Source organism: Perna viridis, chromosome 5 (assembly GCF_037379345.1).
Source record: "Perna viridis isolate PV_CMFRI_1.1 ecotype Kerala chromosome 5, ASM3737934v1, whole genome shotgun sequence".
NCBI lineage: Eukaryota > Metazoa > Mollusca > Bivalvia > Mytilida > Mytilidae > Perna > Perna viridis.
Genome location: NC_142449.1, coordinates 911,430 through 927,484, shown reverse-complemented (window position 1 = coordinate 927,484; position 16,055 = coordinate 911,430). Strand labels below are relative to the sequence as shown.

The 16,055-nt window shown below is 32.3% G+C and overlaps 1 protein-coding gene and 1 long non-coding RNA gene across 3 annotated transcripts; one reads left to right on the top strand and one right to left on the bottom strand.

The window, feature by feature from the left end:
* Positions 1-836: 836 nt before the first annotated feature.
* Positions 837-15,997, bottom strand: LOC148615523 (vacuolar protein sorting-associated protein 35-like). 2 transcript variants are annotated; one of them, XM_088581814.1, is made up of 17 exons: positions 15,858-15,997; positions 13,937-14,035; positions 13,539-13,635; positions 12,399-12,522; positions 11,894-12,079; positions 11,357-11,573; positions 11,090-11,173; positions 10,850-10,959; positions 9,883-9,979; positions 9,476-9,624; positions 8,592-8,799; positions 7,728-7,883; positions 6,202-6,324; positions 5,459-5,638; positions 4,522-4,758; positions 3,568-3,711; positions 837-1,702 (listed from the first exon to the last, which is right to left on the bottom strand). In XM_088581814.1, the coding sequence occupies exons 1-17, from the start codon at positions 15,864-15,866 to the stop codon at positions 1,523-1,525; spliced, it is 2,400 nt and encodes a 799-aa protein (XP_088437940.1). In that variant the 5' UTR covers positions 15,867-15,997; the 3' UTR covers positions 837-1,522. The 2 variants fall into 2 exon arrangements, with proteins under 2 accessions (XP_088437940.1, XP_088437941.1); XM_088581815.1 differs by having other exon boundaries at positions 15,784-15,942.
* LOC148615524 (uncharacterized) lies at positions 8,225-10,601 on the top strand. Its single transcript, XR_015922002.1, has 2 exons — positions 8,225-8,344; positions 10,333-10,601. It is a non-coding gene; the product is annotated as an uncharacterized LOC148615524 (long non-coding RNA).
* Positions 15,998-16,055: the final 58 nt, after the last annotated feature.

Sequence of the window (16,055 nt, the reverse complement as noted above, 5' to 3'; positions counted from 1 at the left end):
CTAGCCATAATTGGATCACAAACTGATATGGTAAACCCATTATGTGCCTTATTTATGAATCAATAATTACTATTTTTAACTATAAAGCACCTTGTCAACCATCTTATTTTAAGATTGTTTTATTGATAGCATGGAATGCAAACTAAACTGTTTGAAATGTTGCTAATTTGGAAATTTCCAACTAAAAGTGTGGTTTTTCTCTCATAGAGCTAAAAATGTCTTCAACATTTTTATTTTAAAATTTTTTTTGTGAATTTTTGTACTTTCAAGTAAACTGGAGTTTAGTTCAAAGGGGCATAACTAGAAAACAGTCCGAATTACGTATAACAACAAGTACTAAGAGCAGTTATAGAAGGTTTCAGACATTATTTATGTTCTGCTCATTCTGTTCATGATTTTCTTCTGTTTTCAAATGAGGAATATAAAGTTTTATATAACAAGGCAGGGATGATACTTAATCCTTAATGATTTTTGAACTGTTAAAATGATTTTTTCTTCCCAGAAAGATTACTATAGTCACAGTCTTATTCTTTGAAAAGGTTGTTCATACATAGTCCATTGACTGTTAAAATGCTTCAAAGTACAAGGAATACACATTTTAAAGGTTCTGTAAATATATTTAACTCCCTCACATCAAGTTTATAATTTTAAAATGAGGCATCCAGACCATTTGAGTTTTATTTTCCAAGAGAGGCAAGAATTTTCTAAGCAAATCAACTACAGTTGAAGACTTAACAGATGCCTTCATACACTCTTAACCAAGAATACAAATTTTCACAGCATATCATTAAATATGGAAGGTCAAACTTGATACACTTGTTACTAAAGAACTCGAATTAAAATTCTCACTTTTAATGTTTATCATTAAAAAAAAACAACAAAAACAAATATGCCTTTAAGTATCACATTATTACTGAACTGTTTTCTAAAACAATGCACATACTTCAAAAATTTGGTATTAATCCTTGATTATCTATGTTTGTCACTCAAAAACAAGACTGGATAAAGTTAACATATCCATGATTTGTCAAACTTGGTCACATTACAAATGAATAAGATGGCACATTTCTTTCATTATTCAAAAGTGCATTTTATATTTAATACCTCGGTGGAAGTAATATCATTAAAATGTCCCAAACACAAAACATGGACTTTCTTTAAACTCTTTCCTACGTAGGAAGACAGTGTTGCAGCTACAATTTTTTTCAAGAAGCCAATGCTTTAATATGCTTGTTATAGAAACCAACCAAAATAAATTCCTTCTCCTTTTCTGTGTTAGGAAATGCTTCCACATTGATTTAGATACACCACTGGAAACTGAAGATCAGTATTCAGTTTTTTCAATGAATGCAATTCTACTCCTTAAGAGGATAAAATAATATTGGTGGTGTGTTATCAAAAGTTGCTTGGAAATAAATAATAATTTCAGCTGTTATAAGTTTAGAAAATGACACAAACGATGTTAAAGGTCACAATGTTCCTGCGTGTCCACATATAAAAAATTCAGCTATTGGATAAGAGTCTAGATCTGAATATCTTGATAAGACACGCCTTCATCTTCTGACATCTCTTGCTTCAGTCTTATATGTTCTAAAGTATTCTGGAAATGTTTATTGATTTGTTCTGTTTCTTCATTGGCATCTAAACTGGATATTGTCTCTTTAATTTTGGTTATTAATTGATTCAATACTTGTGTGGTAACCTACAAAATAAGTTACAATTAATTAATTTTTATAGGTAATACTGGTAGAATGTAATTGTAACTTTTAATTTGCTGTTGTATATAATGGTATGGGGCTGTCATGGTCTGTACTGTCCCCCATGTCATGTGTTGTATAATTGTATGGGACTGTCATGGTCTGTGCTGTCCTCCATGTGTGTTGTATAACGTTATGGGGCTGTCATGGTGTGCTGTCCTCCATGTTGTATATAATGGTATGGGGCTGTCATGGTCTGTGCCGTCCTCCATGTTGTGTGTTGTATAATGGAATGGGACTGTCATGGTCTGTGCTGTCTGTGCCGTCCTCCATGTTGTGTGTTGTATAATGGAATGGGACTGTCATGGTCTGTGCTGTCCTCCATGTTGTGTGTTGTATAATGGAATGGGACTGTCATGGTCTGTGCTGTCCTCCATGTTGTGTGTTGTATAATGGAATGGGGCTGTCATGGTCTGTGCTGTCCTCCATGTTGTGTGTTGTATAATGGAATGGGACTGTCATGGTCTGTGCTGTCCTCCATGTTGTGTGTTGTATAACAGTATTGGGCTTTCATGGTCTGTGCCATCCTCCATGTTGTACATGTATGTTGTATAATAGTATGGGGCTGTCATGGTCTGTGTCATCCTCCATGTTGTATGTTGTATAATAGTATGGGGCTGTCATGGTCTATGTCGTCCTCCATGTTGTGTGTTGTATAATGGTATGGGGCTGTCATGGTCTGTGCCGTCCTCCATGTTGTGTGTTGTATAATGGTATGGGGCTGTCATGGTCTGTGTCGTCCTCCATGCTGCGTGTTGTATAATGGTATGGGGCTGTCATGGTCTGTGTCGTCCTCCATGTTGCGTGTTGTATAATGGTATTGGGCTGTCATGGTCTGTGTCGTCATCCATGTTGTATGTTGTATAACATTGTGGGGCTGTCATGGTCTGTGTTGTCCTCCATATTGTGTGTTGTATAATGGTATGGGGCTGTCATGGTCTGTGCCGTCCTCCGTGTTGTGTGTTATATAATGGTATGGGGCTGTCATGGTCTATTTCGTATTTCGTATTCCATGTTGTATGTTGTGTCATGGTATGGGACTGTCATGGTCTGTGCCATCCTCCATGTTGTATGTTATATAATGGTATGGGCTGTCATGGTCTATGTCATCCTCCATGTTGAATGCTATGTAATGGTATGGAGCTGTCATGGACTGTGTCGTCTTCCATGTTGTATATTAAGTACTTCTCCATGTAAGAGTCAGGCAAAATGTGTGTAAGGTGTGGAACATGAAGTAAAAATACAGATATTTTATTGCATACCTAAATAAATTACTGTCAAAAGTGTTCTTAAATTTTGCCTTTTTAAGATATTGATTGTTCAAATTTAGTTGAAATGCTCTATGAAAAAATAGTGGGAAAATTTTCCCAAACTTTTTCCTTATATAAGCAGTCAAAAAATATCTACTTCACCACTGCTTCAGGATTAATTTAAATAGCTTTACAGTTGTTTTCTAGATCTATTTTAATATATTTGAGGCAAAAAAGACCAAATTGAGAAAAATGATGTGCCATTCATTGCCTGATTCCTACACAGAATCGTCCTCCACATCGTATATTGTCCTTCCACCCTTTGCTGCAATAAGTTCAAAACTATTAGGTAGATCTTGATCAAATTTAACAACAAGGCACCATTTCTGTTTACATTTTTACAGCCTTACATTGTCAATTGGTGGAAAAAATAATGAAGGATTTGCTTTTATTATATTGATTTATTTATGGTATTAAAATCAGTACTTAAACACAGGTAAAAATTTGAGAATGAAGAAATTATTTGTAAGAGGCCTTACAGTTTGTAAGTAATTGTTTACCTGATCACAGCCTTTTTCATAATAATAAATGTAATGGTTCAGTAATTCGACGAACAGTTGGACTTGTACTGAGTTGTCCATACACTGGTTCCCAATTTTAACTCCTTTCTTTAAACAGTCTGTCACTCGTTTCCCATCCTTCATCTACAAAATCAAATGAAATATAAGAAACAAGACATGGTAGACCACACTTCAAAATATCATATAAATATAAGGTTCAACTGAAATGGTCCTTTAAATTACATCAAAGGTTCTATTGATACCATTGACCCATTAAAACTGTCTGTAAAATAATCAAATATAAATACCATACTCATGTTAAAATGAGTACAAATCTACCCCCTCCATGAATTATTTCTTAATTACAGTATAGGAAGTGTTTCTTTTGTGTAAATATCTGTTAAATCTCAGTCTGGAGTGACAAATATTATAGACATGGTTTACAAAGTACAGTAACACCAAACAACTTTGAACTGAATTCTTGATGAACACAGAGGTATTTGATTTACATAATACAGCCTACAAAACATATTTGGTTCCTAGGGATTTCTGGGGTATCAAGTTGCCAGATTAGGTTGTTAAATCTCAGCCATTTTGAATTTGATCTACAACTTTTGCTAAATGTCAAGCATTGGTGTCTTGAAAGCTTGGCAGTCCTGTCAGATCTTAAAGCATTTGTTAAATTTTCTTGTCACAGATGGATTTCAATAAATGTGAAAGAATAAAATAAAAATTTCATTTACACTCTAACAACTATTGTCCATTTCTATAAGGAATTTTATAACTAAGTAGTAAGAACTTGTTATGATATGATTGTGTGGCGATGCTTTTCAGGTAAACTTAAAAACAGTTTTTCAATAAAAGAAAGCATGCAGCAAAAGTCTACTGTATCTGATTTTGAATTACATGCAATAGAAAATTACTACAACAACTGATGGAGTGAGCTCTACCTACCTCCCCTTCAGACACAGTGGATCGACCGGACCAGAACAGGTGAGAACATGTAGAAACACCCCTACACTGATCAGGTTTTTTTAACAGTTTGGATGCTGCTAGAGCACACTGTGTCCTTAATGGTTCATGATTTTCTTCACCAAAACATGACATTTGTTCTAATGTTCCAATGATTAATGATATTGCTGCTAATTGTGCTTTACTGTCACTTATTTCATCTTCATACAATGAAAAAGCCTGAAAAATAGTATTTACAAATTTAGGTCAGTTTTCTGTCAGCAAGAATTGCTGTACTTATTACATCAACAGCCTTGCACAAGCACATCATACATGAATCCCAATTTTTGTGGGGTGTATACTGTAGTTTCATTTTTAATTCTTTGTGTATTTATTCTCATGGTTTTCATGGTTAGTGTTGAACCATGAAGTCAAGGTCCCAACGAACAATAATTTCTGTAAATGAATGTTTACACTGTTTAATCTCTGTCTCAGTCAAGTGACACGGGGAAGAGCCATATCAGGTGATCAACACCATGTCACCTTGTTACCCTTATTTGAAACCACAGTATAAAAGAAATTCTGAAACAGACAGATGGACATATTACAGCTGTCAAAAAATGGTTCCAGTAACTGGACAATTGCACAACAGTTTGCAACTTAAAACAGAAAAAAATCTATGGAACAGCGAAAATGTCATTAATATACAGAGTACACCTATAGTTTCTATAATTAAATAACATAACTTTAACATTAGTGAACTGAACATCAATAAACCGAAAGGGGACCACACATAATAATTAGATTTATGGTTCCAGTTTTATTTACTGACATAAAATAAATGATTTGTAGTAAAGAGTAATCAAGGGAACCAAGGTTATAGCGGTTGTCAAAAGAATGTAATCAAGGGACTAAGTTGACCTATTCATGAATAGTTTACCTGTGACATGAATTCATATGCTACTGTTTCATGATTTTCAAAAGCGACTTGTCCGGCTGCCAGTGCACCTTGTAAGTACAATCGTAATGGAACTTCAGCCATCTCTGCTTTTATCAGTGCTCCTATTGTTTGATGACAGAATGAAAAAATCTTCTGGCATTTCTTTTCCCAGTTTTCATCCTGAAATGCAAAATAAAGATTTAAAGAATAACCGCCCAAAAATTTTTATACAGGAAGAAATAACCTTAATCATGTGGTCACACAAAATAACATACAAATCAAGTGGTCACACAAAATAACATACAAATCATGTGGTCACACAAAATAACATACAAATTATGTGGTCACACAAAATAACCTTAATCATGTGGTCACACAAAATAACATACAAATCATGTGGTCACACAAAATAACATAAAATCCTGTGGTCACACAAAATAACATACAAATCATGTGATCACACAAAATAACATACAAATTATGTTTTTATCCAGTTTGTACCACAGGCTTAGACAAGAAACTTATAATTTAAGTGTAGTATCAACATTTAACTTATCAAGGTTGATGAAGTCATTGTTACATAGTAATATATGTCATAATGAGATGATGACATTTATTTTTATCAAATCATAGAGAAAATTACTAATGAAATTAAATCACAATTTTTTATTTTTGCTCGCCAAACCTCTCCATATCTCATTGCTTATTCATAGATTAAGAATACTATTGGAGGTAATACAAACCTCTTCCTGTACCTCCCTATATTTCATTGCTAATCTATAGGCTGAGAATACTATTGGAGGTAAAGTAAATTTAATTCTTTTGTCTCCCCCATTACCAAAGTGTTTTCTGGCTGTGTTTAAAATCTGGAACAAAAAATAACAGTCATTTGAATCTGAAACTACATGTCACTTTAAGGTAGATCATACCTAATACTTTTAGTATATAAATTTTCCTAATTTTTCTCAAAGATGACCTTGAACGAACATATTATAAAATCTTATGATTAAAAACATAGGTCATCAAATTTTTTTCTGGATAATTGATCCTAAATATAGGCTTATATTTAAAACACTGTATATAGACAATGTAGGAAATTCTCACTGTTTTGCCTACCATTAAAAAACTAAATATATATAATGTATAAAGAACACCTACCTGGCAATATTTCATATTTTGGGGTTCTCCCAACCTTTTTTCTTTTAATATTTAAAAAACTAAAGCTCCCATTACATTTCTATAGCACATTTTCCCACCAATTATTTCCTTCTTGTAAGAAGGTTTTTAAAATAAATTAATGTTTGTAATTTTACTGTATATAGGTTTATGCAAAAATTAAAAAAAAAAATTAAAGGCATTTTTTTTACATCATTTCACACTATTTACATCTATGATTTTGCAAGATGACAGAAAAGAATGCTTAGAGTAATAGGTTTGATTTACCTTAAATTTAAATTCCTATATTCAGTTGAAATAATACCTATGAATCTAACAATTTATCTCAACAAATCTCAAGTGTATTAATAAACTATTGTTGAATTTATAAGGTATTAATAATATTGTAAAAGTGGAAATTTTCCTGTAGGGGTTATTTTTTCTACATTCGTGCCAAGAAAAAACAAGTATCCTGGAAAAATAACCCCCATGTAAATAGTTCGTGTTTCCATGATTTAATTATGAGAGGTGACCGAAGACCTGGACTGAGGGAAGCCTAATGTGTTGCTTAATTTTCACTAAGTTATAGTATTTGTTGATTAAATATCTAATACATGTGTATCTTTTGAAATGTAAACTCTCACCTTCTAATGTTCACAGACAAACCAATTCAAACATAATTTTATTATTTACAGCAAAATAAGTATTTTGTTTACAAAACATTTATGATTCAATTGACAAATACATCTCTGCGCATGCACCAGTAAACAGTTACACAAGTGGCCCAGAAGGGATTCCTACTGCTTCAAACAATCGTTTGATAAAGTCAGTCTCTTTTTCAAACTGTCGGGAGTCGAGAAATTTAATATTTCAGCAAGATTTTCACACGAAAATTCCCCCACTCAAAATTGTTTGACCTTCTAATACACTAAAATATCACCCTGTGAAAATTTACAGGTTTAAAATAAGTTAGATGGCATATTGACCTTTATATTCTGGAAAATCCTAATTATTTAAAGATTTCAAGGAATGTGAAGAAAATAATTGGGAAACTTTAAGACAAATACCATTGCAATGTACATGTAAAATTCATATAAAAAAACTACCAACATACAAGATATTGTTGATTCAGATCTTCTGCTTGTAGTAGATGAATCATTCTACCCATAATGCCTTGTTCCTCTGCAAAATCTTCTGGGTCATCTGGTTCTTCTGGCTGATCTGACTGGTCCTGAACTAACACACTTACAATACCCAGAATAGCATCAACCTGAAAAATATAAAACATATAATTACACTCACATTAATAACTGGTTAACCTTCCATGATAATAACAATTCACATATCTGATATTTAGCTTGCAATGATGTACCCAATACATGTATTGAGCTCGTATTGAAATCCAATACATGTATTTAGCTTGTATTGATATCAAAGTTTCAGTTAAGTATTTTTTGTTTAATAAGAAATAGTTTATAATCAACACTTATTATGAAACAGAAATCCTTAAAACAACATTTCAAAGACAGTTTCATTTTGTGTATAATTGTTAATAGCTGAGAAATGTGGTACAAAATATAAGAAGAAATTGCTCCACAAGACATGGATGCCATAATATCAGTGTGACTGAGAAAAAAATGACAAAGAAAGAACAATTCATGTTATAGCTGCCTACAATGAGGGGTTTAACTGATAGAAAGATTGATGGATATACCGTACCACATTAGTAAGGTAAGCAACAGAACAAGTAAGCTCCATGTCTGATGGCAAGATGAAATACTTCACAATGTTTTCAAGAATAATTTTAACTACCAGCACATATACCATTCTACATTGTAATTTTAATGTGATGTTTCACTTGATCTGTTTTGCTAATTTTTATTTAAAGAAACACAATCTTTAACTGCTTGCTAAACCTACATTTATTAGAAATATAACTAGGAGAATTTGAAAATAGATTTTCCTCAAACACATTTACCTGTTCTTGACTTGGTATGAGTGTTTCATTTTCCAATGCATTGTTTATCATATAACAACTCATTATCTTCCTGCTTTGGTAGTCAAAGTATTCAAACATTGGACCAAAGTGTTGTAACTGTAGGACTGTCAGGATGTTATTGTATGTATCGACTGGTATCTTCATTAGTCTCATTAGTTCTTTAGCCACTGGAGTCCCATGTTCTAGACTGGAGTACAAAGTTATTTCAAAAGTTTAAATTTCAAACCTATCGTGAACCTTTGAAACGTTAAAGTTCTTCATGTTTTCAGTGTCAAAATATATTAAACATTGTACCACAGTAAATGATTGTTCGGATACAAACAGAAATTAGGCAGATCCTGTAATGTGGGCATCACATAGTCAAAATACCCCACTTATGGGTTTTTTTTTACTCAATGTTATGTTAGACTCAAAATGATATCTGACAGGACTAAGATTTTTCTGTAATAAAAGTGGATGACTAAGAATATACTTTCAAAATTCAAATCATCTAAGGCCAAAATAAAAAATATCTTAGATTCTCATCTCCTCCCCACCAAACTTTTCACCCTCACTGAATTTTATTTTGGTTTTGTTTTTCCAATTCAAATTGATATAAAATTCCTGCCCAATCCTTATTTTTAACAATGCAGGATAGGAATCTAGGATTTTTTATGATGGCCTTATATATAAACAGATCGAAGAGTTACTTCCCTCTACTTGAATTTCTGTGTTATTTCATTTTTCATCATTTCAAATTACAAACTACCATTCATTTTTTATAAAACATAAGATTGTGATCACTAATGAATGGAAATATTTTGCCCCGACTGCCTGGTTTTTTTTCCATGGACACCCTTATAAGTTCTGTTGTAATTACATACTGATCTAAGTTCATTCTGTTAAATATTTCCTCTGTAGTTTCTAAAACTTTGTCAACATAGTCTACTTTATCTGGGTAACACTTCAGTGCCAGGTTAATAAGAGCCACTTGCATGGAAACAATGTCCTCAGGTGGCATATCTGGTCGATTCTGTAAAATATAGTAAAAATAGTACTGGGTTATTATTGGTAACTTACATTTTCTTACTTAAGTTTATCCTTGGATTCTAGCCAAAATATTTTTGAATACTACTGCACTGAGAAAATACTACTGCACTGAGAAATACTACTGCACTGAGAAAGGCAGATGCATTCCTTGAGTTTCAAATCCTCATCCTCTTTTTTTTTATCCTTTCTAAAAATTTTTATCTAATGATGATAATAACTCCTAAAATCTGTAGTAACAAACCTGTAGGACTTGTGCTATTTGTTGTGAGAATATGTCAAACAGTTGTATTTCTGGAGGTATTCCACTACTCTCTTCATTCTGAGCAAACTGTGCTAGTCTGAAAATAATACAATGTATTAATGAAATTTCATGAGCATAGTATTAGAATTTAAAAGACACCTGTATCTAACTCTGAAATATTCCGTCACTTTGGGATTTAATATATCAAATGGCTGTAGGTAGAGTCTAAAGGAAATATCAAATCCAAACAAAATCTAAAAAAAAAGGAAGTGAAGGCTTTAAAATCCCATTCTTTGATAGGTGCATTCCAGTAGAATTTTTGTTGTTGAAATATCATGCAGTGAAGAGTAATTAAAGTGATAAGTATAGCAGAAAAATGTGTTACAGACAAACAGAGACACACATGAACTCATCCCAAATGAGTAAAACAATTTACCTCTTATCTTTCAGGAAGGTGGTACAAGTAATAGACCTACAATTACCCTTTACACTACAGAACTTTCTCCTTTCTGTCAACAATTAGAACTGACACCCATCTGTCAACCAACAGAACTGCTATCTAACCTGTCAACCAACAGAACTGTGATCTAACCTGTCAACCAACAGAACTGATATCTAACATATCAACCAACAGAACTGAAATCTAACCTGTCAACCAACAGAACTGAATTTATCTATCAATGAACAGAACTGCCATTTATCTGTCAACCAACAGAACTTACCCCTTTCTGGCAATAAACAGAACTGACACATATCTGCCAACCAACAGAACTGACATTTATCTGTCAACCAACAGAACTGACACCTGCCAAACAAAAATGACACTTACCTCTCAAAAGCAAAACTTGACACTTAAATGCTAATTATTTATATTGACACCTTCCTGTCATTCAGAACTTACACCTACAATGTACATGTCTGTAAAAGAGCTGACATCTACCTGTCAATCGACAGACCTGACACCTACCTGTTAGTTAAGGAGATGATGATGTTCTTGACGTTAACACTTTCATGTAGTTCTGCACAAGCTCTCAAAAATGAGTTTAAATTCTGAAGATGAAATTCATCTGGGAAAACCTACAAAAAAACAAAAGGTTTTTACACAATGTTTTACTTGAGATATTTTGAACTTTTAACAAGAGTGAAGCAGAATCTAAACACACACTGATATCTACATACTATATTTCTTGACCATAAAGTTTATTACCTGTATGATACATTCCATCAGATATTCCTGTGCTATAGGGTCTCTACAACTGACTGCTTGCTCTAAAACTCCTGGTAATACAACCTAAAATAGAAGACTGCATTACATTTTTCTGTAGGAAATGAATATCATTTATAGCAATGACCAATCAATTTTTAAGTGAAATGTGTCAAATATAAATTTACATAAAACATTGATGAAAATTTACGATAAAATATGAATTTTATTTTTTTCTATTTTTCCAACTACCATAAAGATAAAAATCACCTTTTTATATTTTTCAATATCAATACACTCTAGCTGACTGAGTCTGACAAGATTTGTACCAACAAGAATCCGTAACTCTCTTCTTTCTTGTTCCCTTTTGACCTTGTCCCTTGAATGACCTTGATGCTGCATACGGACCCAGAGCTTGTTCATTTCAGAGAAGTTTAATAAGATAAAGTCAATGGAATCCATTACAGTTCCAGTTTCACTGTCTTTTCTGGGAATAAAATGTTGTAAATCTTGATTTGAAAAATGTTCAATAGACTAAATATTTCAAATATGTGTCATGAATTTTTGTACATACTTTTACAGATTTAACTCCTGTATGAATATTATCTGCTTACAGTTTTGCTCTATCAGTATGTAACAATTATCAGATTTTATTTTAAAAAGGTAATAACTTCTACAAAACATATGTAAAGGACTTAAATCCAGGTAAACATACATTTGTATATGATGTCTTTTTATTCATTACCGACAGAATGACAAGAAACATTCTAGAAAGTTTATATATAATATAGCATGGTGAATAAATACCCTGCTGCCTCTTCCTCGACATCTGGTAAGACATTCTTTGTACATTGTAACAGATAGTTCCTGAGAAATAGTCCTCTCAATGGGTGTTGTACACCTCGACACATCTCTACCAGATCTTTAAGGATATCTTTACGGGACAGCTCATTTGATTTTATGTATACAACTCCTACTGTGATCAGCAAGTACCTGAATAGCAACATAAAAAGAAATAAGACAAGCAGTACAAAAAAAGATATATTTCAAATTTTGTTTTTCAGATACTTGCTCATTCAAAGGAAGGTTAACCTCTACAGCCTTTTATGTTCTTGTTTTTCTGAAGTCTTGAACTTTTTATTTCATAACCATTCACCAAAATTTCATGAAAACCAATAGTAGTATTAGTAAAGTATTGCACAAATATGGAAAATCTTCCATGTGTCATAACTTGAAAATGAAAAATCTGAAATTAATGAGTTTTGAGAAATTGAACTGAAATTAATGTGTCACAGCCACACATAGTACTTACAATCTAGGGACAATATTTCCTGCATACTGGACTAATTCATATAGGTCTGCCACTTTTCTACCTTTCTGAAATTCATCCACAAGATATAGTTCTAGATATCTCAGTTCATCAGATATAGCCATATCTTTTATTTGTTAAGGAAGTGAAGGGCAAAAATATTCACACAAACACACACACACACATATATATTAATGATTTATAAATCATTGATATTGTAGGAGATTTTACAAAAGAAAACCATCATATCTTCCTTATACCCAATCATTTTAACTACAAAGAATCTGAAACAGTAGGCAAAGAAAAACAACAGAAATCCCACTAAATATTAGGGGTAAATCTAGGTGCTTTGGAAGGGTGAGAAGTTCCTACTTCATACAAGACACCTGACAGGCTTCTTGTTGATGGTCAAGTCTAGTGAAAGACGAAGAATATCTGTTACAGATGGAAGTAATTTATCAAATAGGAAATTGACATTCAGGTCATGGAGACAACCATATAATTTAGAATGATGACCTTAATCTATAGAGCAACATAAACTTGTCCCAGCAGCTTTAATATAAGTCGCCGAGCCTTTTTAAGAAAATTGGTGTAATGGGTACCATTTCTTTCAAAGTGTATAGTTGAAATTAGGCTTTGGGCAGATTTCTTTCAAATGTAGTAATCGATTACATCATGATAACATGGGGTTAAAAATGTAATTGATTACATGATTACTCATAAATTCAAATGTTACTGAATACATGTGATTGCTTTTGTCAAATTAATTCTATTACTTCATGATTACATGTGATTAATTCAGATATTTCCACACAGGAATAAAAGAAAATAAATTCACTTCCTTGGCATAGTTAATGTAAAGTCATTTTTAACCAAATCAACTTGAAAGATAAAAAAAAAACTGCTAGAATGATACTACATATATGTACATGTATTATTAATAAGTAACAAATTGGCTTGGGTTCACAAGTTAGATCCATACAATTGCCAAAAATTATAATAAAAACGTCACATTTTAATGTGTTTTTTTTTTGCATTTTACATCCATAGCTATTCACTAAAAAATCACAAGTAAATGACTTAATGTCTACACATATTCCTTTCCCTGTCTTTAATGTGTTAGGGATTAACAACAAAGGATACATAATTCGTAGTAATTTTTTGGTGAAAGCATTGACGTTCTAAGTTCTCCCAACATTGTAGAGGCGTGTTTCAGACCATCCATCAGTTTTCCCTTGTCCTGAAAGAGAATATATTCATCAAACAAGTGATTCATACAGTTATAGTATTGTATGTTGTTAACTGTACAGTTAAATGTATATTCTGAACTTAATGTATTTTTTTAATGTTGATGGTGTTTAATGAATGTATTTTAAAATACATGAAAATCAAATAAAGCTACAAAATAAAATTCTTTAAATTACATATGTAAAAGTTAAACACATTACCAAGTGATGATTATTACAGACAAATATACAATGTATTTCAGGCTAACCACTATAATAATTTTGAAATATTAAGATGATTAAAACTTTATATACCAGACATCTTTTCATCTGGAATGATTGATTCTTCACAATATTGATAGCCTCCTCTAATAACTTCTCCTGCTCTTCCTGGGGGGATAATTGTTGGGTTGGCTACAAAATACAACATAAGATATCCATAATATTTATGGTTTTATACAGAAACAAGAGGCTCATAGGTGCCTGAATCGCTTACCTGGTTGAATTTTGCATTTCAAGGGCAATAAATTTAACAAGCAGTTGTCCAACAATTTTGCTCAAGAAGACTTAGGTAGGACTTATCATAAGGATCATTTCACTAATTGAAAGTTTCTTTCTATCTATCATATTTTTCAAGATATTAATTTGGCTGAAAACGGTAAAAACTAACCATCATTTTTCCCCTGTCAAGGGCAATAACTCTTACAAGGAGTTGTCTGACAACTTTTATCTCGGGAAACTTTTGTAGGCATTATAATAAGGATCATTTCAGCAATTAAAAGAATTTGGCTAAACCTAACTGTTTTGGAGATATATGTGAAAAACTACTGTCTGAACCTGATGTTCGATTTTTAGTAAAAACGGCCATGTTTTTCGACAAATCATACATCCCCACTAACCAGAATAATCCAGTCGTTATATTACGTTCCCTAAGATCACTCCATTAACCTCAAGAGTGAAGTGAAATGGATATGGAGAGGGACTGGATTATTTGGGTTAATATCCCCACACCAATTCTATGCAGGAAACCCCAACCAACATTCATACCAAGTTTGGCTCCAAATTGGTCAAGTAGTGTCAGAGAAGAAGATTTTTGAAAGGAATAACATTTTATTTAAAACTAACCCTACTCTTCTCAATTTTATGAAAATTCTTGGAAAACTGTGTAGAAGCTAAGTTCAGTACCCTCCTTGTGACTAGATCATGGTACAACAGCTTCTATTTTCTGTATGTTAGTATGCAGACAGGGGTTTCATTATTTTTTTTGCAATGCAGGTACCTTTGGTTTTGTAGGAGGTACTTTTCATAATTTTGATAAAAATGTATGAAATTTTAAATTTCTGGAAGTACACAATGTACCTTTCAGTAGTTTAGAAGGATAAAAATACCTGGTACCGCCTCTTAATGAAAGGCCTGTGTAGCTTTATTTCAGCTTTAAAATAGGCAAATAAAAAAATTCAAATAGTAAATTGAATATTGGGCAAAATAGTAGGCTTGAAACTAGTGTTAGAATTTCTAAATAACTATTCGGTAATTAGATTGTATGAGCAATAAAATTTTAATAACAATTTTATATAAAGGTTTACATATAAATATCAATACAAAATTATTGTTCAATTGAAAGAATTATACTTTAATTCACATACAAAATATGAAATATTTTATCAAAATGAAACATTTTTTAGAACCAAAATTGGATGTAAAATAACATACATGTATTTATAAAGATATGAAGATGTGAATTGTTATCATTAAATTGCCAATTATTATTTAGTTGTTTAATTGCCAACCTATTTGACACTTCATAATGATATGCAAATTAGTGAATATGACATTATCAATGTGATTGGCAAAACTCTCCTATAATACACACATATTTGGACCTACGTGTATCTACAAACTGTACTTGCAAGTAGACAATTCTGTCACTCATAATGAACATATGTAGAATGGTTTTTATTCAGAACTATAGACACTAATCTACATCTTTATGTAGTTAAAGAAGTCAGAACCATATCGACTACAAACTGCCAAAGATTTAAACAATGTCATACAGCAGCAGTGCTCTTATTACAACGAGTAGTGGTTAAGAAAAACCGATGTCAATCTGAATTCTGACATAAAAAGAAAAAAAATTTGACTACAAGCATGTGACTACCTACATCCATGCCAAGCCAAACTGTAACGAACAATTATGTTGTTATATAATTAATTCTTCTCTTTGGAAGTACATTACCATTTTCATCTACTCAAAATCAAAGAAAATCAGTCGATAACATTAACATAAATCAACTTCCGCTACCGAACTCCCACCATGTTCTGGTCATGTGACAAAAGTGCTTTCGACGGATGCAGGGTTCCGGGTCGTTTCGCCCTTTATGCGAGTTGTTTCGCCCTTTATGGTGGGTCGTTTCGCCCTTTCCATATTAATAAG